General features: G+C 27.3%; 1 protein-coding gene across 1 annotated transcript in view; it reads right to left on the bottom strand.

Moving 5' to 3' along the window:
* The window catches only part of LOC108557363, a 31,892-nt gene extending 7,579 nt beyond the window's left edge, over positions 1 to 24,313 (bottom strand). Inside the window, exons 1-4 of the mRNA XM_017913848.1 lie at positions 24,274 to 24,313; positions 16,922 to 17,104; positions 6,273 to 6,386; positions 262 to 328 (exon numbers count right to left, since the gene is read on the bottom strand). Coding sequence (XP_017769337.1) covers positions 262 to 328; positions 6,273 to 6,386; positions 16,922 to 17,076 — 336 coding nt within the window. The 5' untranslated portion in view covers positions 17,077 to 17,104; positions 24,274 to 24,313. The remainder of the gene's footprint in view (positions 1 to 261; positions 329 to 6,272; positions 6,387 to 16,921; positions 17,105 to 24,273) is intronic.
* Between the last annotated feature and the right edge of the window lie 3,348 nt (positions 24,314 to 27,661).

The following is a 27,661-nucleotide window of genomic DNA, read 5'->3' as shown; positions in this document are numbered from 1 at the left end:
AAATAACAGTGATTAGTGCCGATTAAAGACTCTCACTGCTCCGGCAGAGAGGAGAATCAAGAACAGAATTGTGAAGAGAAAGTCATCCGCTTCTGCATCTACCACCAATTCTACCTCGCTGCCAGTGTTACTCTTCGCGGCATAGCGGATTAGTCTCGCTTTCGTTCCGCCATCAAAAAAAGGCAGCCATTATCAGTGGCTTCATTTCAAGAACACGTTATGATTATGATAATGTTGGAATATTTTAATGTTGGGCTTTACCTGACTCTCGTAGGTCTCTGCTGGGAAATTGATGGTGGCATCGTCGGCCTCGGTTCGCTTCCCAAATCTGCAACAGGCGGAAGAAAAACGATCCTAAATTACCTGTTGCTTTTGGTGGCAGCAAAGCCGGGGGTGGATTTCCGCAGAATAAAACATGGAATCGCAGAGTCGCATTTACCTCGTCATTGGAAATTCACCCCAGACAAAGTGGAACAGTATACATTTAAACATGACCAATTTTGCATGGGAATTAATGAAATAAAAGATTTAAATGAGGTTTACATAAAGCAATTGAATGGTTTTTCACATTTACAAACATAATATATAATATATTCATTTTTTTATAGCAATAATATTTACGAGCTAATACAAGTAACATTTTATGTATATGAGCTTTTGTTAACTTCGATTATTACTTGTAGAATGTCTAATAACCTACGTCACTTGTCACATTTGACATGTTCATGTATATTCAGTTACTAGAATTATATGTGTTTTCTACATGGACTACTAATTTGTCATTTGATTTCACGTATACAAGTATAAGCAGTTGACTACTAGCAGCTCTCATAAATAGTAAAGCAACTTGTCATATAAATATATTTATCAACTTTAAGATCCAATTAATTACATATGTCATCTGCCAGATTTTACTTACAAAACTATACATAAGTATGAAATTGTCAAATCCTTGCACTTTACAAATTTATGAAGTATAAGCTGTTATATATTTGATGTGAGAAAGTATAACTCTTTGAGTGGCCAGAAATTCCTAAATTTCTAGACAATTTAATGAGACAACTTCGTCAACTGAATCAATATTGGATTGTATGAACTATCAAGATTCATCCCTTGACATACCTACTAAATTTAATGATAATTCTTGTACATTTTCTAGTAAATTATGATAACGCCCTAATCATGTTCCCTAATCAGTTAAATAGTTACTTGAGCTATAGCATATCCTATATATAGTACATTACTTGTAAAGTACATTTATTTGGTAATTTGAAATATTATTATTAACATGTTTCCAACTTAAGTTATATATGTCACTTGTCACATTTGACATGTCAAACTATAAGCAGTAAGTAAAATTTTAGACAAAATCGATACTTTTGACAATTTGGATTAACAAAATTACCAAGTTAAAAAACTTACTAACGTAAATAATTATAAGAAAATTACCAAGTTAAAATGCTCTTACATTCCAAACTTGTAAAGTTACGTAAATTGTAGTTTTTGGCAACGTAACCAATTATATTAAACTTCTAGTTTAAAATCAATTTTTGGTACTTGCCAAATACATTTTATTGGGTTTCTTGAAAATACATTCCAAAAAGACCACATTTTATATGGCAGTTGCAAAGTAATAGACAAGTACTTATTGAGTATAAGCTTTACTATTGCAGAATTCTTTGAAATTATGTTATGACTTAACCCAACATAATATTTATATTGTATAAATATAAATAATAGAACTATATGAAAGTTGAACGAGATATTACAAATGATTTGTTTATGTAATTAATGAGTGAGAAATGTAGGATAGTACTGTATTTATATAATAATGAATAAGATATTATTATAAGTTGATGTTTTTACTTAAGACATATCGTTCTTATACAGTGCTCCACCGCAATATCCAACGTTATTTTCAAGCAGAATAATGCTTGTCGTTTGCAATTTCATTAAGAAGCTTTGTGAAACATTTCGTTGCTAGATAATGACTACATCATACAAAGCGTATTCCCGATTTATTTAATAGAATTTCCCATTTATACCATTATTCATATTCAAACTAAGCTTTCTGTGTATTTTAAACAATTTAATAAATTTTTTTCTAATAATCATTTGAAATAACTAGTTGATGTTCCAAATATTATTATTATCAATGATTACAATGCGAAATACGCAAATTAAATGTCAATTTACTTTGACATCTAACCGTGCAATTACATTGCTATTTTGACATGTGTCAATTACTTGTGAAACGGTTAACACTGGAAGCGCGCTTTGAAACGGCTTTATTTCATTGCATTTAATAACTACTTTCCTTTCATTCTTCACTTTTCATTACCTTCCTTTAAGTATTACATACGGGGCTTAATAACAGAAATTAAGTTTGTAAGATCTCGAGCATTCAACTACGAATGATCTTTGTATTTTTTCTGAACTATCCTAGATTTAAATGACTTTATTTTACTTCTAATAGCTACAAGAATTCTATAAACTATCCTATATTCATTTGTATAACTACAAACATTCTGTATATGTTGAAAAGTTATTATGTAAAATTTTATAAAATTCATTTTTAATAAATTTTCATATGTTTACAAGAAACAAAATATTTTATTTCAATTATTCTAGATAATTCGTCAATATGATTTGTCTTTTTTTACCCCAATTCGTTGTCCAAAGGTACCAATCCAAATATTTTCTATAATAGGTGTTGCTTAACTAATTATACAGTATTTATATTATAAATGAATAATTTGTTTTCACAACAGTTGCATAATATGGATTTTATTAAATGAATTTATGAAGAAACTTTAATAAGTATACAATTCAACCAAATATACTATTTGTCCTTTTACTCGAAGTCTTTGTCCACAGTCATCAATCCAAGTATCCAATAAGAGTTGCTTAACTTTCATATGTTTATATTATAAACGAGCCATTTAACACTTTGATTTTACAACAGTTGCATAATATAATTATACTAGTAAAAGGATTTTGTTCAATGCATTTATCAAAAAACTTTAATAAGTATAAAATTTAACCAAATATATTATTTGTCTTTTTACTCTAATTCTTAATCCAAATGATTTATTATTTTGGTTTCACAACTGTAGCATAATATATTTATACTATTATAAAAAAGGCATTTATCCAGGTCATTGAATAATTGTGTATTAATAAGCTCGGTGAGTGGATTTAAGCGAGTCTCACTTCAGGCAATTAAAAGCTGCTTGAGTCGGGGATTCCCACTGCTGCAAAGGCGGATTGTGGCTTTCCGAATTTGCATTCGCAAACAAAACGTTCAAATTACGATTAGCATCTGCAAACCACCCGCAACTCATTCAATTACATTAAATTATACAAACAAATCTTACTTATTCCAATGCATATGAACAAATTGAATTGTAATTATGCTGAATCTCCAATAAAATCTGCATCCAACCCGTCAATTAATCGATTAGTATTAATACAATTGTTTATTTTTGTATTGTGTCGCTAGATGGCGCTACAATCTAATTGTTTTAATAATTTTATAAATTGTTTTATATTTTACAATTAACGAAATTTACCTACTTTATGTAGGTTTTTACCATATTTTAACTGTTTGAGGGGAATTTCTTACATTTCTAGACCCAACAATTTTTTAAACAACTCAATCAGACAACTTCGTCAAGATCGAAAAATCAATAAATACCAAACAAATTAAATGGTAGTTCCTCTTTCCTGTAAATTTTCTAGAAAATTGTAATAATTCAAAAGGTGGGACAATACGTATCCCATTGTACCTCAATGAGTTACATTACTCTTGATAGACTCTCAAGTTATATAATACCAAAAGTTAAGAATTCGGTAATGTATCACAAATTAATATTTTTTGTTAATTTTATTAAAATTGTGTAATTTTTTGTCAACTCCTAAAAAATTAAATGAAAACATGTTTTTTAATGCAGCTACACTGTTTGTGATATGAAATATTGCTGTAATATAGGAAGTACATAAATTAATTCATTTGATTTTAATAACTTAATATATGAACATAATTGTATTTAAGACTATAGTTGTTACTAATGACAGAAGTATGTTTTTACCAATATTTGATGAACTTTTTCAACTATTTAGTAATAGCTAAAATATCATCAAGTAACTTATACAACAAATAATAATAGTTAAGCAACGTGTATTCTGAATTATACTTTTATTAGGACTTGTATTTATTTACAAGTAACAGAAGGATAAAATATCGATTAATTGCAATAATAATCAATTATACTTGAATTAACTTTACACATAATTAAAATGTCATTACCAAAAAATAAAATAAAATATATGGAATTAAAGTGTCATATGAATTAAACATTGTCTGGATAAGCTTAAAAGCAATTATTCATTTCTATATTTCCATCCTATGTTCTAAATTGCATGGTAAAAGTAGTTCCAAATGTTTTGATGCAGAATTAATTAGTTTCCCGTCGACTGAATTTAAGGAAGACGCATTTAAGCAAATTTCTGGATGAAAATCGTGCACAATCCGAGTTAATTAGATGCGTGCACGAGATTTTCAAAGTTTTAAATAGTTCTGATGGATTTATAATTAGGTAAGAGAAAATTGACGGTGCTAATAAATTAGGAAAACCGCCAATGGATAGATCAGACGCGGGAATTTCAAAGTGGTCGCTTTCTTTTCGAGTGTTTTTTTACTTAACTTTTTGTTCTCTTTGTTCTTCCTCGTTTCCATTTAGAGGTGCTCTTCGGAAATCTGTATTGATGGGAAGTCGTTCGATTCGCTCCAAGTATGGACATATCTCGTTTGGCTCTGATCACGGCTTAGAAAGTGGCGGAATTAAGAAGCGACCTCAGGTATATACTAATTAGCGCACGAAACTTGCGGGTGATTCACGCGCGATTGCGTCGGATAAATCGACCATAAACCGAGAGTCGAGCTATGCAAATGACCGAGGGGACAAAAAACAAAACGAGTAGCACAAAAGAAACGATATTTATTTCCGATTTGCTAATGTTTATGCGCGGCACACTTCAGTTGAGGCCTTTCCTCTTTCCATGACAATAAAACAATTGAAGACATAAAAAAGTATACTTGGATGGATGAAAAGAGAATGAAAATTGCAATAATTATTCAATATGCATTTTGAAAGTAAAATAAGAAGCATGTTTTTATTTTAGCAACCTTTCCATATCTTTCGGAATATCAAACAGAAAAGGTACCTATTTTTGGATCTATATCGCAAGCCCGACAACCGAATGACGTTCGAAATCCCGAGTGTACCGAAATCCCGACGTTCGAAATCCCGGCTGTATTAAAATCCCGACGCTTGAAATCCCGACTATGTCAAAATCCGGACTTCCATAATCCCGACAATCAAAATCATAACTATATCGAAATCCCGACTACAATAAAAATGTTATTGTATAAATTTATAATAATAAAAGACACTGTCGGAATTTCGATATAGTCAGGATTTTGATTGTTGGGATTATGATAGTCGGGATTTCGAACATCGGGATTTCAATAGACGGGATTTCTGTTGTCGGGCTTGCGATTGCCACCGCCTATTTTTGTGTTAATATTGAACCTTAGATGTTATAGAGAAATTTAATTCATTTTTATTAAAAAAAAATGTTCTAAAAAATTTTTAAACTATACTTTTATAAAAAGCAGCTAATTTCCCAGGTGAAAAATCCCACTATATATATCATAGAAAAGTTGCATATCTATGTTAGTTACAAAATGTATAAAATTCGGTATTGATTCAGTATAATATTGTACAATACCCCTTAGGTAAATTTTGTACAATGTCTATGCGTTTTAGAAAATATCAAGGAAATTGAATTGAACTTCTTTTTTTGATAAATTAGGAGGAATAATTTAGTTAATAAAGATTTTTTTTATCAGATTGAGAAAAATAAATGTTTTGATTATTTTCTTAATTGTTTTTTTTTGTTTTTACTAAAAATTAGATGTTTCTTAAAATGCCTAAGTATTCCATATAATATATAGAAAATGTATTTTATTATCCAAACTGCACAAGGAATTATACAGGAAGCCAAACCAATGATGAATTATGCACTTCTACATATCAAAATAATAATATGATAAAAATAATTAAAAATAAACAACAAACAGTTTTGTTGGAGATGGATGAAAAAGAGATGATGTAATGGGGAAAAGTAATGATAATAAAGCTATAAATATAGATGTAAATGTGTATTTTTCTTCTAACTTTTTGTTTTTTGTTGTTTTGTTATCTCACCTGGGCCTTGCTCGATCACCGTACAGATGCTCCAGATGCTGAATTCTTAACATGTTGATGGCCCGCTGTACCTTGGGACCCATGTTTGGTTGGGTCGCAGGCCCACTTCGCACACTACCTGCCACCAGCACGCGTTAGCTCACAAGACAAGTAAACAGTACCACGTTGTATTTTTTTCTTTTTTGATTCAGAAATCAAGAGTAAAAGAATCAGCACACAGAAGCTATTGCGAGTGTAGTAGAATTGATAAGTGAGGAAAACATGCACTAAAACTAAAAGTTACAGTCAATGTTTACTTAGCGTACATCATCGTCCATTTAACGTACATTTGATAACACTTGAACGATTATTTAATTATTATTTACTCTCTTCGAACAAACGTACAAATATTCGTAGGAACGTACAATTATGTCATTCAGTGAATTTAAACGAAGTTATCAGTTTATTCTTAAATTCGTTAAATCATTGGATAAATAAATAACTTTTCAATCTGACTAATAAAACTGAAATATCTATTCCATTCGGACCGATAGCAAACTGTACGTTCGTATAAATATTGAGTACGTTGATGTAAACAAATAATCATGCACATGTATAAGAACGTATACTTTGTGGACTCATTATGTACGTTAACTAAGAAACACTGACTGTATATTAAAAAGGTGATTATAAATTGATACTAAAATACAATACAACAATACCTCGCATAGTGCGAGTTTTAGGAAATATCCCGGACTGTTTCAAACTGAACTAATCGAGGAACTAAATAGAAACAAAATTAAAGGAGACTTGTTTTTTTACAGGCAAGTGTCTCTTTTATGAAAAAAAAAGATCATGTATGTACCAAAAAAATAATTTTGTACCATTTTTTATAATTTATTGTGACAAACTAAGCAATGTATTGCTATATATTAAAATTGTATAATGTAAATATGTTTTTTATATTAACGTTATAATAATAATTTAACATGCATTTATAATGTTAACGAACATTCGAGGTTTTTAAGATCTCACTGATTTTCTATTTGAATAGCAAATACACATTTTAAATTTAGCATTAATGATTGAATGTTCTAACAAATTTACTAATGAACATTTTAATGTATGTAATTTTATAATACTTTTGAATTTTAAATATCCAAACCAAGAAGAAAATATGGTGATAGTTTATTGTAAATCATTTCAATTGTATATTTATATTTTAGTTTAATATCTTATGAAATTAATATTTTGGTATTAAATCTTTTAACAAATGTATATAGTAAAAGAATATTAAAAATGTAATTATATAAAATTGAACAATCATAATATTATAATTGAAGAAACATTGCAATGTTATTATTGTATTGTTAATAATTATAAATAAAGAATTATTTTGTATAATTTGGGTTTTCAAATAAAACATAATACACAGTATTATATCTATATCAACGACGGAGTTTTGCTTGGCAAAAGAAACAGGATTACCGAGCGTGCACTGCATGCAAATTTCACTAATCCCACCCAGTGCACAGCTATAATTAAAATGTAATTAGATGAGCATAAAAAAAACTCCAACCACGAGCAATTAAATTAAAGAAAACGTTATTATGATTCATATTTTAATTAAATGTAGAAGGTGAAATGTATTAAATAAGATTTAAACATTTAGTTTGTTTTTATATGAACAAAAATAGATATTCTACATTATAATTTAAGTTTTTTTAACTCTACCTGAAGGCTTCTAACTATTTTTTTATGAATCAATATATATTTAAAATTTAAGATTATTCCTCCAGGACTTTAAATTCGTGATATATTCTACTTAGAAGGACAAATTTGAATTTTGGGGCCCACATCAAATTTTAATCAATTGCCAATTTGATAACCATAGAAAAAATATTATTTGAGCCCACACTTAAAAAACCGGAAATTTTGGAACGTATTAAACTCGTTAAGCGAGGTACCACTGTAAATATATTTAAAATTTAAGATTATTCCAGAAGTATTTTAAATTTGCAAGAAATCCTTCTTCCTCCTGCTTGAGAATTTTGAATTTCTGCGACCACCGCAAATTTGAATCTTTTGGCAATTTGGTAGCCACAGAATAATTTTAATAAATCACCCCTTAATATGAAAGACATAATATTATAAAGTCTTCAACATACACAGATGAAATGTCGGTTCTTAGTGGGACAAATTAAGAGTTTCGTGGGCACTAGTGGAAGATGATGTTGTTAATTACAGTATACCTTTCGAGATTTGAGGGCCCTAACAAAATTTTATCTGGGCCATCTATACATCCGAATACCACTCCTCCACATTACAAGGTCCTAAGCCATTGTATCTCTGTTATATGACCAATCACTAATTAGGTTAATTATTATATTTGATAAAAGCAAATAAATAAATGTTTAAGAATAAAAAGTAGGTTGGTTCATTATTTATAATGAATATTTCATTATTTATATATAAAAGTATAAAATAAAAATGCACTAAACAATTGATTACACGCTAATAAAATATAAAAGTAGTATATAAGTTGGAAATATGATTATCAGGAAAAATATTGTAGTTATTTGAGAATATTATATTGCATTTTATATATGAATATTGATGCAAATTGCAGGGAAAATGAATATTACTACTATTGCATAAGACAAGTCGGAGAGAATAAAAACAAGACGAATGGGTAAAATAAACTACGTTACTAGATTAGAACCCGGCAAATTTATCACCGGCTTTTGAAATATAGTGATATTAAAGACGAGAAACAAATAAAAATGAAAAATAAACCGTTCAGCAGAGGCGCGCTGAATCTTCTTCTTTTTTAAGGGAAGGAGAGAGCGAAGGCCAAAGAAATAAAGGTTAGTATGTGGGGCAACCACTAAATACACGAAAACCCCGAGGAGAAGCAAAAAAAAATAAAGAAAGAAATAATAAAAAAGCACGAAATAAATAGTAACGACCTGTTAGAAATGAGCCTTGAAATGTTCTCAGGGATAAATAAGTGAATTGAAACACCGAGCATTAGTTTCGTTTAGTTATATCACATCATTGCTTATATAAACGTGTGTTTGAACATTTTTTTTTTGTATTATTTCCTATATACATTTTCAACTTTTTAATTAACTTTATTAAAAAAAAAATGAATAACACTACCCACGTGCGAAATCGAATGAGATGCATACGAAACTAGGCTATACTAATAATTACTTTTCAAACGCGATACAACACAAGCACAAACATAAACCAATTACTATTTTTTTTTATTAATTATATTTGTTTTGAGTTTATTTTATTTTTGCATGAAATTGCAAAATTTTCGAAACTTTCAAATATAATAAACAATTCATTATAATTTTATAGGCCTAAATATTATACAACTTTCCATACATTAAGAAAATGAACGTTAATGAATTTCTATATAAATCTATGATTTTACATTTGTTAGAGCAGTAGGGAAGAAAAAGGTTAACGAAAAGTTCGGAATACCAACAAATCGGACAATAAGTATTTTAAATTCGGATAACGAATACCTTACAGCTAACAGTTAATCCACTATATAAACTTTTGTTCGCAGGTACGTACACAAAGTTCATACGAACGTACAAATTTCCAAGCGATCGTACTTACATATTGCAAAAAGTATTACGAAACGGAATACGTTAATTCAATTAAAATTTATAATTATCGTTTCCTTGAATTATCATTGTAAAGGTGTCATTTATTAAATATTATTGTCATGTAAGATAAATACTTAACAGCAAAAAAATAAAGTCACATAACGAGAGCTGACATATTGTAATTAATTACGTCTGTGCAAATATAATTATAAAATTAAGTCGAGTTAATATAATTGAAAAATTGCCCCCAAGGTAAGTAGTTCGTACGCCTTTTTCCACGATACACATAGTTCTCTTAATTAATCATTCGATTACACGCAAATCAATAACAATTTTGTTATTATGGATAGGAAATTGCAGTAAAATCGATGAAGCCCGACAACAGTCATATAATCATAACCATATTTCATTTCACTTCCACCAATGCAGCACTAACTCGTATAGAAGAAATATCTCAAAAACTGTACTAACCGAGGACATTGAAATCGCATTTGACTGAAGAAAAAATAATCCATCATTTTGTATACATTTTGTGATTTTTTTTAAAATTTTGTTTTGAAATTTGGTTTATTTTAATTTACATTAATTATATTGTATATTTCCATATAAATATATGCAATTACTGTACGTGTTTATTTGTTCGTACAGACGTACAAACGTACATCTTGATCACTCCAAATTTATATTATATTGAGAAAACAAATCAATATTTGAAATATTAAAACAATAGTTTTGTGCAGGGATTTAGTTTGAAATTTAATTTAAAACTGTTTCAATTTCCTATTGTAGTGCATTATGTTCGAATTCGTCTTTCGTCTTCACATTAAATATAAATGTTTCCCCGAAAATCCAATACGCGTGTGCAAGACATTTGGGAATCTGCCTGCAATTTATATTCATAGATTTGTTCAGCCCACATTTTCCTTGTATTACATTGCATGCAATTCTTAGTTTTATAGTTTCATTCATATATTGGATATTTAAAATAAATGTTTTGTCAATAAATACATTTTTTTTAAACTAACTTATTAACAAAATATTTAATAATTTATTATAATGAAATTTCTTTTTAATTTTAGTTTTCAATCTAACAATTAAAATGTCTAACTTTTATGAATATTAAGGAAATTTAATAATTTTTGTTTCAGGTAATTTCAAAGTTATATTTATCTAACTTTAATCTTAATCAATTTATGAAATTACATTAAAATATTACTTTTTGGTATAAGTTTAAGTAAATTTTGAATCTATATTTGTTTCCAATTGTAATATTCAAATTGTGGAATTACCTATTACCTAATTTCTAAAATTGTAAAAACTTTGATCTTCGAAAATATTATTGGGAAATAATTTATTTTATCTGAAATGATATAAAAGCAACAAATTACAGAAATACCTCTCATAGTACGGGCTTCGATCCGTCCGGATTCACTATAGTCCGGTTTAAAAATTTCAAACAAACTAAATCTAAAATAATAAAGTCTAAATCATTAATACAGTAATATTTTTTATATGTATTCAATTCGTCGATTAGTCCGATTTCAAACAGTCCAGTATATTGGCGGCAAAACTGATAAAAAATATTTCATTATTACTATTCCATGTTCTAATTATGGCAATTAAAATGAGTGAAATCTGAAAAACAAATATATAATTTGTTACTTGTCAAAAGTAGTTCAATTTATAATTACAGAGCAACAAATCAATTCATTTAATATTGTTGTTACAAAACTCAACTATTTATCACCAACTATTTATATCAGGAAGCATCACTGTTACTGTTGCCAGGTTAATATAGTTTACTTAGGACTACTTTTTATTTATTACGTTACTTATATAATTCCTTCGTTGATCATTCTAATTTTTAATAACGTGTTTAAAAAGTATACCTATTTTAATAATTACTTATTGGGTTTATTTTTAATTTAGTGTAAAAGATAAATAAAATTGTTAATTACATTGTAATCTATTAATTGTAAAATATTAATGATAAAAGTTTATTAAACTCTTTCGTTCCGGGTTATACACATATGTACTAGGAATATTTTAAATATACAGTTGAACTTCGCTTAACGAGCATTTCGGTTAACGAGCAAAATAAATTGTAATAAAATGACTCGCAAAATGGAACGCATTATCGTATATTACATTAGTTTTTATGGAGAAAATTGTTTCACTATACGAGTGAAAATACAGGTTCCACTGTAATTGTGTTTTAGTGCAATTTACCCCTAAATATATTGTAAACTTTGCAGTTTATTTGTAAAGCGTATGTAAAAGTCTTCATACTAAGATATGTAGATATATATTTTTTATTGAGTTAAAAATAGTAAATAATCAATTAATACAAAAATCTATTTTAGAACTAAAATGCGATCTAGCTATTAATAAAACAGAACCAAGCAGAATTTGATGACTGAATACTATTTAATACTTTTATGTCTAAATTTTGATTCAAAGTATTAATTTTTATATTTAGTATGAAATGGTTAAATCAAATGAATTTTTGATTTTTAGTTAACCTGATTTAATTGCTTTATAAGCTTTAATCATTAGTAGAATTTCATAAAATATTTTTCAAATATGAAAAAAAAACTATCCTGTACTTTTTCTATTTTACTATTGACTTGTTTTGGTTTCAATAATAAAATGAATTTTAAGATCTTATGATATAATTATTGAATTATTTTTCTATAATAATATAAAGTTTTATCATCAGAATGATTTTAGTGGATTTTTTTCATAAATAATTTTGAAAATATGAAAAAAAGTATTCTCTAAATTTTCTACTTTAATATTGATTTAATTTAGTCCATTACTATAAATAAATAGTAGAATCAAATTTAAGATCTTATAATACAATTATTGAATGATTTGTGTATATAATTTACTGATATGGTGATAATTCATTTAAATATTATAAGTAGGTTAAGTGAAAAAAAAATTTATTAATTTTTTAATTATTTTTCAATTTTCAAGCTTCAATCAAGAATATTTTATAACATATGTAATTTTTTAACAAAAAAAGTACAAAACTTCTGTTTTATTTATCAATAAAATAACTGAAAGCTAAAGCTCAATAAATAATAATATTTAATGCAACAATAAAAATATAATTTAAATATAAAAATAAAAAGTAAACTGTTTCAAACGCATATTAAGCATAGGTCTTTCTGATCTAAGTTAAAGCTTATTACTCTTATTTCAATACTTTTATTTTAATAAGCTTAATATATCAAAACTATTGGATTATTCTAATAATTAAAAACATTGTAACCAAATGAATAGGAATATTGACCCACGTATATTAAATTGTGTATTTGTAAGTAAGTTATATAAGTTAATTAAATATTGATACATTTAGATCAGAATCATTTAAGATTCATTATAAACAAGCTTTGCTATTAAATACCTTATTTATAGGTAACTATAAATTTGATTATCCTTTGTTTGTATTTATTTACCGTATAGGTCGAGCATTAAACATTGGTATTAACTTTATACGTTTATTTTTCAATTTTAATTCTTCGCAAAGTCGAATATAAACTTGAGCCTCTAGTAGGTAATCTGCATAGGGATTTACTTGAAATAATAGCGTCTCAATTGAGGATTTTGTTTTGGTGTTCGGAGCGGTAATATAGTAGACTAAACGGGAAGTTTACTGTTCTTATGATAATCCTAGCGTGTTAATTTCCGCACCCCGACTGCGTCGCAATCCGCATCCCGCTGTTTACGAAAACCCAAGGATTTTCCATTGCACATACACACACATTGATCCTGATCAAGATCATAACCTACGCAGTCCCCACTTTCAATTAGCCTCACCTAACAATTAAATCCTGGAACGGCCTCATCGTAAATCCCGAACTTTAAGCACCAGATGCATTTTTTCCGTGTGCATCCATAAATTCAGGAATACAAACACACATGTATATACGTAAAAAAAATGGTAACAGAACGAAACGCGAAAGTTCATATTTCCGACCCTCCGTGGTGTTTGCGTTTTTGTCGCCCTATAACGTCCATGAACGTAGAACACGTCCATTACTGTTTGCCTTTGGGATTTCCAGTTTCCGTCGAATATTTATGTTTCAGATTGGAATATATTGTCTAGTCTATTGCCTTTTTTTATACATACAAATGTATGGCCAAATTCGCTACACGTAAAGTCAAATAATAATAGATTTTTTACATTATATTGAATTATAAAAAAAATATAAATTTTAACTTCTCAATCATGTATACAAAATATCTAAAAACTAAGTCAAGTGATAGAATTTTTTTCTATATCAAAACTTAAATAAATATTTGAAACAATTACTTTAACTTTAATAATTAGCAAAACAATTTTTATATTTTAATACAGGACGACTAACAGGACGACCCTACCCACGATTTAGTGGGCGCCAGTTCGAATCCTGGTCAAGCCAGGCCCTTTGTGAACCCTTTCGGTACATCACAGATGGACAAGCCAAGTCGATGGACAATGACAGTGTTAAGGATAGCAGCAGATTCACAGTGAAAGGAAATAGTGGAATCGAAGAGCATCAATATACTACTGAAGTTAACCTACAAGACGACAGCCAATCAACAAATTAAAATCAAAATGTCATTGTTTCTTTACATATTAATTATTACAGTTATCCCCCGACTTACGAACTCCCGGACTTACGAACAAAATTCTAAAAGCTATAACTTTCCCGACTTTCGAACAAATTCGACTTACGAACAACCCTTTGGAACGGAAGGATTTCGTGAGTTCGTTGTGTTGAAAATAAATATGAAATATTTTTTAATGGATCTCATAATTTTACTCAATTTCAAATAAACAAAATCCAAATAAAATGTGTAAATACAAAAAAATAATTATATTTTTGTGCATTTATATAACTATTTTTTTAAAGTTAATTATAAAAAAAATCTTTATAATGATAATAAAAAACTATGTAATAAATAAATTATTATTTTGAGAAAGTATATTTAATATATTTTTGATACGTTAATACGTTATTTTTTATGAAAGAGATATAAAATAAATGTGGTTATTCATTATGTATAGAATCCTTTTACATCTAGAATGAGAAAGTTTAATATTCGCCAAGTAGCATTTGCGACGTAAAATATATTACGTAATTTGTGTTGATGGTATAGATATTAGTAATGCACAGGCAAGAGATATAAGTCCAAGATATTGTCCACTAATATTTAATGAGATATGATGTTAAATAATTTACAACTAAAAAGCTTTATTAGTGCACTTCATTAAGAATGAACACATTTTATATTCAGAGCTATAATTAAGAAGTTCATATAAATAATCTATACAAATGTATCTCATAATAATAACAGGATGATTTTTATTTTATTTGTACATTTTTGTTAGCCTAATTTGACTAGATCAACCTAGAATTACCCAAGAATTACAATATTAATTTACAAAATAATATTATTACTGGCGAACAGGACGATTTATATTTTTTTTTCAATTAAAATATGATTTAAAATTATCTAATTATTTTTATATATTTCAAATAAATTAATTACTTTTTGTAACAAGTTAAAATTAGACTAAATTATAAAAAAAAAACATACACAAATTTGAATTTAAAACATTAATCTGATACAACTTGAACACATTTCAATAAGAAATAAAATTATTAATGTATTTAATATATGTATTTTGTATTGTTATCATTATAACTATTATCCATAAAAAGTCTTAAAATTGAAATTTCAAATGAGAACTGAACTAAATAACTGAAGCAGTTGACATTTTTTTATTTATGATGTTTATATTATTGTATTGAGTTTTTTACTTTGTAATTTTCTGTTTCAATAAATATTATTAATATTATCAAATAAAATATAAAAGCAATTAGAAATAAAATTATCTAACTGAAGTTGTTATAATTATAAAAACCCTATTTTTTTGTTTTTAAATAATCGAATTGTCATTAAAATAGATTAAAGTAAAAACAAGAATGATTTGTAGTATAATTTTGATTTTTATCCTTTTTTTAATTGGTAGATAATGTAAACGGGAATGAAACTAAGGTTTTTCAATAATTTAATTAAATCTTGAAATAATGATAGCAGAAAGTATTAAAATTTGAAGAAGAATACTTTTAATACTGTACTTCTTGTATTAAATGTATATGTAATTATTAGTTACATACAGTCTGGATTTTAATATTTAAAATCAAACTAAATTTTCGTTTCATTTCATTTGTATTTTGATTGTGATTAATTTGTTTATCTATAATTATTTTTGTATGTAGTTTATTGATGAAATTAATACTTTTTTACCTATTGTATATATTACTAAAAAAATATATTTTTAATGATTGTATAATGTTAATTCACAAAGTTAATTCAAACCGATTTAAAGATAATATGTGCATTTGCCATGAGATGATATCAAACATCAGAGATCTTTGTGTACGGATAAAGCTTGTTTGGATTCGTAGCTGCATCTAAATTATGCACCAGTTGATGCAAGAAACCCCGATGCGTTGCATAATTAATCGTACGTCGGAAATTTATTTTGCACGAGCAATTAAGGTTTCTAAATGCCAGACGAGAAGCGACTTGCCGAATCTCATTAGGGATCAATTGTAACGCGACACTTAACAGCGACTTAACTCCACTCGCATGCAAAGAGAGATAGAGAGAGAGAGACATATAAATGCAAACAAATAAAAGACGAGACATGCAAAGCTGAGGATTTGTTTTCGTTATTTGCTTTTATAATATTATATCAAAATTTAAAGCGAAGCCCCAAAATGTTTTACTTACATTGAAGTTTTTGCGCTCTTTTTCCAGACTTTTATATATGAATGGTTATACTAATTCATGTTCTGTGATGTTTTCTAATTATTTGATTGATTTTTTTTCTTTTGTGATTATTTACGTGAAAGCGTCTGTGTTTCGGTTAGATATGTCGTGGTTAATTTTTTTGGTGATAGATAGGCAGATAGAAATGTTTTGAAAGAATAGGACGTTTAAAGCGGATTTAGAAAGATATAAACGGAACGAGTACTTTACCTAGGTCTTGCCATGGACGAGTAGAGCTTGTCCAGGTTTTCGAGAGTCCTGAGTAGCTTGTCGTTGTCAGGACTTGGTGCGGCGCGGACCCAATTCCCTTCGATAATGAAGATCGCAGCGAGAAGTGCGAACATCCTAGTTGCGGAGGATTTCATGTTCGAGTTTTTGGAGTTTCGGTAGTTTCTGAAAATGAACATCACCACAAAAATATAATATATCTGTCAAATTACTGACAATGTTTTATTATAAATATTGAAATTTCAGTTTATGTAATTTTCAACCCAAGACAGATTATTTTGAACATTAATTTTTAATTAAATTTTTATTAAACCATTTTAAAGCGAAAACGAGTAAAGAAAGAACCGTGTAAAACGTGAGATTAGTGTATTTTCAACATATATTTCTTAATTTATTTTTTTGTAACCTTGGAAAAGTGTAAAGAAAGTACCGTGTAAAACGTGATATGTGTACTTTTAAAACTACAGAAAAATCTGTTTTTGATCGGTAGTTAGAGACTGTATAAAAAAATCGCACAAAAAAAATATCCGAACTTTTCATAAATTCTTACATATAACAAATAACTTTGTATAAAATATTACATTTTTTATGCGGTGGATATAAAAAATCGTACTTAGAAAATACATCAAAGATTTACGAAATCGAATATGAAGAAATTTTCAAAATGCACATATGCACACTGATAAATAGAAAATATTTCAATTGTGCCAACGCCAAAAATAAAATCGCATAATAAAAGTACCGCACAAAAACTGGTTCTACTTTATAGACATTTCGAGTAAAACGATCATTGCGGATTCGCTATAGGTTTGAATACATCAAAATAATTTTTTTTCTATACAATCAATTTTTGTGCCGTTTGTTTTTAAGCGGTTTTTAAGTCGATTAGTCCGCACTATGCGGCTATTACTGTATATTAGTTGAAACCTTTCAAGAAAATTCTTCTAAGTTATGATTATCTCTGTAAATTTCTGCTTTTTTTTGTCATAAGAAAACCAAGTTAAATACTTTAACAACTCTGCATTAATAAAATTGATGAAGTATTTTAATTTCACTTTAATTATAAATAATAAATTATCCTTAAAATTCGCGCTTCGTGTTTTACAACGTAATACGAGGATGAATTATGCGGAAATGCACTCTACGTATATTATATCTAGTATAATTAATCGTTCAGTATTAAAACAATGTGTATGCATAGTTTGTTTATATTAGAATAATTAATCTGGTGATATACGTTTATATGTATTCTAAATATTATAGAGTCAATGGAAATTTAACATGATAATAAATGGTAAATTAATAAAAAAAAAATCATTTTCATTAATAAATAAAAATAGTATGTTTAATCAAAAAATTATGACATTAATGTAAATAAATAGATAATTATTTATTGAAATGGAATAGTTTGTATTATATAAGAATTTTGAATATTTCAGCACAAAATTGTTAAATTTAAGCATGATGTTATAATTAAAAATAATAGAAGTCATCATCATCCCATCATGATCTGAAATATTAATTCCATTTCTATACATTGAAACCTTGGTTCTCGAAATTAATTAGAATCTTAATGATGTTTGAAAACTGAATTTAATATGCAAGCCAATAGTATTTGTCATGTTTGTAAACCGAAATAGTACATGAGATGATTTTGTTGAATATATTTGTTCAGAAAACGATTTATTTGGAAACTGATGTGTTCGTGTAGCAAAGTTCCAACAATTAAAAAAATAGCGATAATTCAATTAAATATAATCCGAACATTGTTCACCTTCTATTTTTTGATAAACGTATTTGAAGGAATTGTACCATTTTATTTATATTTTCAATCAATCTTTGTAAATTGTATTATTTGCAAACCAATACCATTTTACCATGTTCGGAAACCGAAATTTTGCATCTTTCCAAATTATTTTGTATTGTTATTCACAAACCAAATATATCGAAAACCTCGTTTTTTTTTAAATTTAAGTCAATACTAAGCGTGAACTATATGCAAACCAAAACCATTACTTTGGAAACTGAAATTTTGTATCAGTCGATTTTATTTTAAATTTTCAGAAACTGAAATTAATATGTATTCCAATTAAATATAATCAAAATTTTATGAAGATGCAAAATTTCAAATCTAATTTTGTTTATAAACGTATTTTTTTATTGAATTGAAACCGATACTAAAGGATGTTTGAAAACTGTTTGTAAGCTGTTTTAATTTTGTTCAGAAAGCGAATGTTTCGGAAACCGATGCGTTCGAGAAGTAAGAGGAACGTTTTTATGTAATATAATGGATAATTGTGTAAACCTTAAGGCTAATAGTTAGTAAACTTCATTATATATAATGAACTAGGATTAGTAGCATTATTTTTCTAAAACCATAGTTTGTTTAGCTTTAGAACACAGCTATGAAGTCACTAAAGATTTTGTTGTGTATACTTTACAAGAGTATTTTGTTGTCCCTTGTTTCCCAGATGAAATCCACTTTCATCCTAATTACTAGTTCACGTAAACAAACTGAAGGAAAATCGGTTCAAATCATCTCTGCCTCAATGCATATACCATGTGAAGCACTATCATATCTTTCCATTATCCACCCAATGCGGTTTTGGTGAATGCGCCGGGCGCATTAACATTTATGTATTGTTTGTTGTACACCAATTGGCGACTGTTTGTTAACTTGATTGGAAAATATCACCTACTGCTATTTTCCCACAAAAAGGAAACAAAAGGGAAATTACCGAAACCAATTTTCGAGCAAACAAATAAGAGTACATACGTGATATTTGCCACGAAAATGCATTACACAAAAGCGCGCTTCGATCAAAAGACTTTGATAATTCAATTTGATTGTTACAATCGAATTTTGATGAAATTAAAAGGATATATACTTTACGTTTTGTTTCAGCGGATGTTGTATTTAGTAAAAAATTCAAATTGAATTTCGTGTGCTTCCTGCAGCATCGACCAAAACGCATCAACTTTCTGCGAAATAATAAATTCTTCGCGTGTCGCTATAAATTTATAAAAATTTCACGTTTATTTTCTTTCGAAATGGAAACGTATGCGCACCTGCTTTACGCCCTTCCGGTACAAGGAACAAACACAATTAATGAACCGAAACCATTATGAACTTGCATTCTCAATTTAAGCATCACGAAAACATACTTCGGCTTTTAGAATCTAAAATTCCTGTATTTTCATTCATTTTTTATATTAAATATTTTATTACTGCATTCACTTTTATATAAATTTCAATATTTTTTTAATAGCTATTTTATAACAAAAATTTATAATAATTTAAATTAAAAAAAATAACACATTAATACAGGAACAATTACCATGAGTACCTCTCATAGTGCTGCTTCGATCAGTCCTGATTCAAAATAATACAGTTTATTTTTACACGGTTTTGCGATTTGTAACATTGGACCTTTATCGTAAGGTTTTAAAGTCCTCAATTAGTGCGGTTTCAAACATTTTGGGATATTAGAGGGACCAATTATAAAAATCTTTATATACTTTTAAATAAATTCAACATATTTTAGCAACGTTTTAACAGTAGATTAGAAAGTTAGATGAGTGAAAAATATTATATAATAACCAAATATTTTATACAATTAGTATAATTAATCATATTATTTAAACTAAAATTAAAATAAACTTGTAAGGTCGTTAAATCTAAGACATCAGTAAAAAAATTCATTAATTAATTTTTTGCTCATCATTTCGTAATACACAAATGATTAGAATTATTAGAATGTACAAAAAATGCCAATGATTTCAGATATTTAGTAATAACAAAATTAAAATAATGAAATATCCCTGACTGTTTGAAAACGGACTAATCCAGGACTTTAAAACCGCATAAAAATAAACTGCACACAAAAGATTTGACTATATAAAAGAAAGAGAAAATATTATTTTATTTATTTTGAGTACTATTTTTTTACAATTTATTTTTATTTTAACAATTGAAATTTGGACTATAATTAATCAAAGCCCTACTATGCGAGTTATTATTATATATTAGTTCTGAGTTATATCTAATGTAAGTTATGCAACATCTATTACGTATATTAGAAGGATTAATGACTAAATACTACTTGATTACTTGGTACAAATATAAAGCAACTCTTGTATATATATAAATTAATATAAAACGGAGCGAAATGATTTATGATTATTTGTATAATTGTAGTAATACATATTATTATGTTTATGTAAGATAAAAATATGTTAATTACATATAACAATATGTTTAATGTCATATTAAAACACAAATAAATTGGTATCAAGTTATTATCATTCGTTACTAAATTGTTTACTAAAACCTCAAACATGCTTTATCTCTACATATTTAATTTGTTTATTTGCTCATATATTAAAAGTACAGAAATACATCGTGTGAATAATCGGTTAATATACAACCACTATTTGAAACCGGACTAATCGAGGATTTTAAATGCGCAGAAAAATAAACTAAACAGAAAGACACTTGAGAATAAAACAAAATAATTTTGTATACTATTTATTTAATATTTTGTTCAAATATCCCGCACAATGTGAAACCGGACTAATCGAGGACTTTAAAAGCGCAGAAAAATAAATCAAGAAAAAAACATGACAATACAAGCAAAATCATTTTATGTACTATTTTTTTAGAATTTATTTTTATTTTACTCAAATAAAATTGTATTCGTTTTGAAGTTTTCAAACCGTAATATAGCGAATTCACATTGATAAAATCCGCACTTGGAGGTATTGCTGGATTTGTTTAAAAAATGATTTCAGCCGTTAAATTAACGCAAGTTCGTAGCAAAAGTTATTTAATTAGATGAAGAACAATTACGAATTATATACGTTTGATTATGAAAATTCGCATTCTGCATGTTCAAGTTTAGTTGCACAATAACGCGATTTATGAAATTTCGCGCGTGAAAAGTGAAGAAACTTTGTGTTGCGCCGAGGAAGTTTCCATTTAATTAACTGTAACTCACACGCGCACACCATATGCAATTAAAATTTCAACTGTAACTGAACGGGGTTTTGCGGAGGAGGATGATGATTGTTTTGCAAATTACAATATGCACTTTCCGAAAAACGAAGATTTTCCATTAAACTTTGGACGAACTATTTAATTGTTTCAACTTAGCCTATCTCTTACACACATGAAATTAACTAAATGAAATAATATAAAAAATGTGATATTTTTTTTGTAGTTTGTTGCCTGATTTGCTAAAACTAAATATTAAATAATATATTTCTAAATATAAGGTAATGAAATATTTTCTAATTTTTATTAATTATTTAATTCATGTTTAAATATTTCAGATGTGTGTGCTTAAATAATTTGATTTAATGCAAAATGAATGAATGATGTAAACTAAAGTAAATATTATTAAACAAATTTGTTAATTAAACTTTTTTAATAATCTTCAAAGTTTAATTCTGGCAAATATACAAGATTCTAAATATTCTGTGAAATAATATATCTATTGAATAGCTGTAATTTTGTTTACTTTTTCTACGTAGATCTGTTACAAATAAAGAACCAAGACACCCAATAAAGTTTTTTACATTGTTTTTAAAGAATTTTGGCTAAAAAATACTAAAATATCAATTTTTCATATTATAAATATTTTCAACAACAAATTAGAATGAAGACGCAAGTTTTGTAAAACATTAAATTATTGATCAAAGTTCAAGAATGATTTTAATTAATATTTTAAAACGTTTTCTGGCGGTCAATAAAATGTAAATAAAACAATAATCAATGAAACAAATGTATTACAAATTGATTGTCCATTAGTCCATTAATATGAAATAACATTTAATATTTTTAATTGAAGAACCTTTTAACTAGTAATTAATTAAAAAAATGTTTAATTGAAACTCCTTTCAATAAAATTTAGAATAAAAGACGTAATATGTTTAGAACAAACATGTTTTGCCATATTAAATTGCACTACAATATATATTTATTTATATAAACATACAACTTTCAATTCACATTATTGAAAGTTGATTGTTTTCTTCGTTTTTGTTTAATACATATAATTTAATAAATATTAGTTTTCAAACAATATCACTTAGAAAATTTAATTATAAATCAGACAAATATTTTTAAGTAAATGTTAACAGTTGTTATTAAATTATTTTATACACAAAAAAGACAGAAATATCATAAAAAAATGAAAAACTTCAGAAAATTTAGAAACACGAACGCAATAAATTAAATTTAAAATAAAATATGGAAGTGTAAGTTATTCTAATACAAAATTTTATAAGATTTTAGTAGAAATCAGTGACAATAAAAATATCTAAATTAAATTCAAATAGTAGATAACTGTATATGAAAGTAATTTACTTACTCTTTTTGTTTTTAGGTATTAATTTATGAATTATTGTAGTATAAAATTACATTAATTAATGAGATTTTTTATCTGCATTTTCAAAAATCAAATATAATTATCTAATGAAATGGATACAATTAATTATAAGTAATTATATTATTCATTTAAAATATTTTCTTGAAATATTTATTTTGTAGTAATGTAAAATTTAAGTGTAAATTATAATATTTTTTCTGAATTGTTTACTAAATATAACTATAGATTCTTTCTCCACTTTATTAAGTGTAATTTTTTTATAAATTTAAGCTAAATATGTGAACTTAAATTAAATTATATATTTCATGAAATTTTACAGATGCTTTTAAATGGATTATTTATTACTGCAACTAGCGATATTTTCTCCACATTCATCAAATTTTAAAAATAATTCTGCTGCTGTGAAACTTTTTCTATATTTATGATTTATATACTTTTAAGCTAAAAATTGAAATAAAATACAATTAAATGATTTAATAAAATTTTACTATTGTTTTTTTTAAATTTGCATTCATTTAATTAAAGACGTCTTCTCTACATTTATGAGAGAGAAACAAAGATTTTTCTATTTTTATAATTTTTCTACATTTAAACTAAATATTTGAAATAAAATATAATTAAATCATGAATTTTCCAAAATTTAACAGATTTTTTATTTGAATTATTTATTTGCGTCTAAAGTTTGTAAGTTGGAAATATTTTTGTTAAATATTGAAATTATTGAAGATTTTAATATATATTAATAAAAAATAATATTTATTGCAACAATCATAATACTTAATATATATGATTTTTTATTTATTTTCAAATACATTTTGTTCATGATGTGAGGTAAAATTGAAAATATATTCCCGTTGTGTGAAACCGGGGTGAAAAAAAAGTGTGTATATTGAAAGAAGGAAGCCAAGAAAATAAGAAAGTAATTGCACGTTATAAACTACTCACCTGTTGAACCCTATGCGACGCGACAGATTCGCTGCACGAATTCGCGTCCCGTTTATATAGGTGAAATAGGAAGACGCACGCCGGCGCTGCAAGAGCGTCGCGACGCCGACCATCGGAGGGGGGAGGTGTCGGTGCCGTCTTCTCTCGTTGCCTCCCCACCCTCCGTAGAATCCTGGCACCGAAGAGGATAACAACAAGACCTGAAGTCGTGCGTGTGTGTGAAACAGGTTCACATTAATTAGCAAACATCCCCCCTCTTCATCTCGCGTCGTTCCAACACTCACACACACAACCTACGCAAGGATCACCCCCTCCCTCACTTCCATCCTCCTAAACCCCTGTACTTCGCGTCGTCCTTTACAAAGACCACTTCTCCAAATGGTAATAACAATAACGAGTGGCTAAATGTCCTGACTGTCGTCACTCTCATTTCGAGGTGGCCTTTTTAATTTTAATCGCCACCAGTTAAGAATACAAAACAACCCGAAAACAAAACCCATCCGTCACAGAGGCATTCGGTATTGAAGATTAGAACCCCCTCGAACAGTCTTTAACTTCGCCGCCTACGATGCTCATTCTCTCTCTCTCCCTCATCCGTTCACCCTCGAGATGGAAAAATAAAATAAAACGTAATAAATATAAATTTAAAAAATAAAGTGCGCTGCGAAGAGGAAAAAACACTCTCTCACTCCCATACACACGTGTATGCATGTATATACACATGTTTATCTCGAAAGCGAATTCGCATCCAATTTACCGCAGAAACAATATTAAATTGCACGAAAACGGAAATGAAATGACAACAGCTCCATAGTATATACACAAAAAAAAGACAGGACATGTATACAAATACACACGTAACTAGGATAAACTTCTCGTCCTGAGATTCGAGTTCCAACGCGTATAATTGCAATTCGATCCTCTGCCTTGAATTTCGAGAATTTAATTAAATGAATTCACATTGAATGAATGAAAAAAGATTCATTTCATTTCAAATACAATGTTTTGAACTGATTACTCTCTTTTAATTTTATAAGTGTTATATTTATAAATACAATGTTTATACCTATATAACCTATTATATAATAGTCCCGGTAATTGGAATATCCCGGACTGTCTGAAACTGGATGGATCAAGGAATTTAAACCGAAATACAATAAAAAAAAAACATAAAAAGTTGACTAATATAAAAGCAAAGCACAACATTTATCTTGTATTTTGTTTTAGATTAAAGCTTTTCAAGTTTTTTTTTAAATGTTTCAACGAAACTTACTCTTATGGATTAACATTTGTAGAAACTTTTTACAATTATTATTAAAATTTTCAGAAAAAAATCAACTGGAAACTTATATTAATTTTACTTACAAACTTTCCAATCAATTTAATTGAAATATTACATAAATTCATTAAACATTATAATTAGTTCAATAAAATAAATTAATTATATTAATGTTGCAAGAAATGTTAATATTTCATAGGTAACAAACATATGACAACATATTTGACAGCTTTCAAAAGTTAATCGAACTGTGAAGCAGAGATTACTCGAATTGGAGACTAGAGCTCATGCATATGACACTTAATATTTGACATATTTCAAAAGTTAATCAAAGCGTGAAGCGGACATTACTCGCATTGGTAACTGGAGCTCATACATATGACACTTAATATTTGACAGCTTTCAGAAGTTAATCGAAGCGTGAAGCGGATATTATTCGAATTAATGACTTGAACTCATACATATGACACTTAATATTTGACACCTTTCAAAAGTTAAACGAAGTGTGAAGCAGACATTGTTCCAATTGGAGACTAGAGCTCATACATATAACACTTAATATTTGACAGCTTTCAAAATTTAATCAAAGTTTATAGCGGACATTACTCGAATCGGTCACTTTAACTCAATGTAAAATTGTACAAAATATTATAGAATAAAAATGTTTTAATAGTAATAGTCTTAATAATATTATTGTATATAGCTCAATTAAAATGTATTTTATATTTAAATTATGAATCGAAATTGCAATATGCGAGGTATATTAAAATATTTCATGAATTGAATTGCAATCTAAGAATGTGTTATATTAAATTCTATATTAAAAATGATCACTTTGTTATTTGTTATTTTCTCAAATTGCATTGTTTACAAAGTTATTTTTAGGGAAGTACCAAAATCTATTTTTTAACCAAATCTTAATTATTCATAGTAAAGCTTAATTTCTTATGGTTAAGTTATTTCTGAAGATTATTGTAACCAATATCTAGATTTATTTGTAAAACGAGAGAGAGATTTGTAATAGATATAACATTTCTTGAAAGATACTTCAATAAGCGAATTCTTTAATAAACTATACAGTAATGCCTCCTATAACACAGTATTTTTATAATGCTGTTTCTATATAACGCATAGAACGATGTTTCTATAAAATACAACTTATGTTAAGAACTATTTCGTAAAGAGACTATAAAATCTAAAGTATATATAAAGAGGAAATAATGCCATTAGTTTTCAAAGGCAAAATAATGGATTGAAAATTTAAAAACTAGACTTGATTTGTGTAAACAATTAGAATTATTTGTCCATAGAACATGGTACAAGTTAATCAGATTTGCATAAACACTGAGTTTCTTATAAGGCGGTTTCCATATTACGCTTCAGCAATAACGCTAAACCACCTGTTTGAAACCTGACTAATCGAGAAACTAAATAAAATGAAAAAAAAAACGATAATTTATGTACATAAAAAAATTTGTAACAATATTCAATCTTTTATAGAGAATGCACTATGAAAGTATTGCTGTGTATTACAAAAAATAGTCAAAACAGATTCAACAATTAGTTCAGATTATATTGTTTTTTGTACAATCATTCAATGAGCGTCTATAAAAAGCGTCGCTGACGTTGTTATGAACGCATCGATGTTGTTGTTTGCTTTAGAAAATCAATTTTACTATAGGATGCAAATGGCTTCTTATAAAACCAAATAAAGCTGTATTCAAATTTGTACATGCATGCCCATTCTTCACGGAACGGACAAATAAGAAGGTTGGGATCAGTCGGAATAGGATTATATTTAAATTGGCCGTGAACATCGTAGATAATATTTCATATTTCTTTATCATTTATAAAAGTAGTCATTTTATTTATTATTAATATATATTTTATTGAATGCAAGAATAATTGCATACAATCACATAATATAAATATAATTAAATACGTAACTATAATTAAACTCATAGCAATTTTTTTTAATACGAAATGTATTAAAAATCTAAAAAACAAACAAACTAATATACATATCTGAACCAAAAGTTGTGTGCATTATTTCACAATTTTGCTCTAAACACAACGACTAACAAAGAAATACCATTGATCAATATATTT

The sequence above is a fragment of the Nicrophorus vespilloides genome, unplaced genomic scaffold (assembly GCF_001412225.1).
Source record: "Nicrophorus vespilloides isolate i.1.1-1 unplaced genomic scaffold, Nicve_v1.0, whole genome shotgun sequence".
Taxonomy (NCBI): domain Eukaryota; kingdom Metazoa; phylum Arthropoda; class Insecta; order Coleoptera; family Silphidae; genus Nicrophorus; species Nicrophorus vespilloides.
Note: the sequence above shows the minus strand (reverse complement) of the source record. Positions and strands in the feature narration are given on the sequence as shown.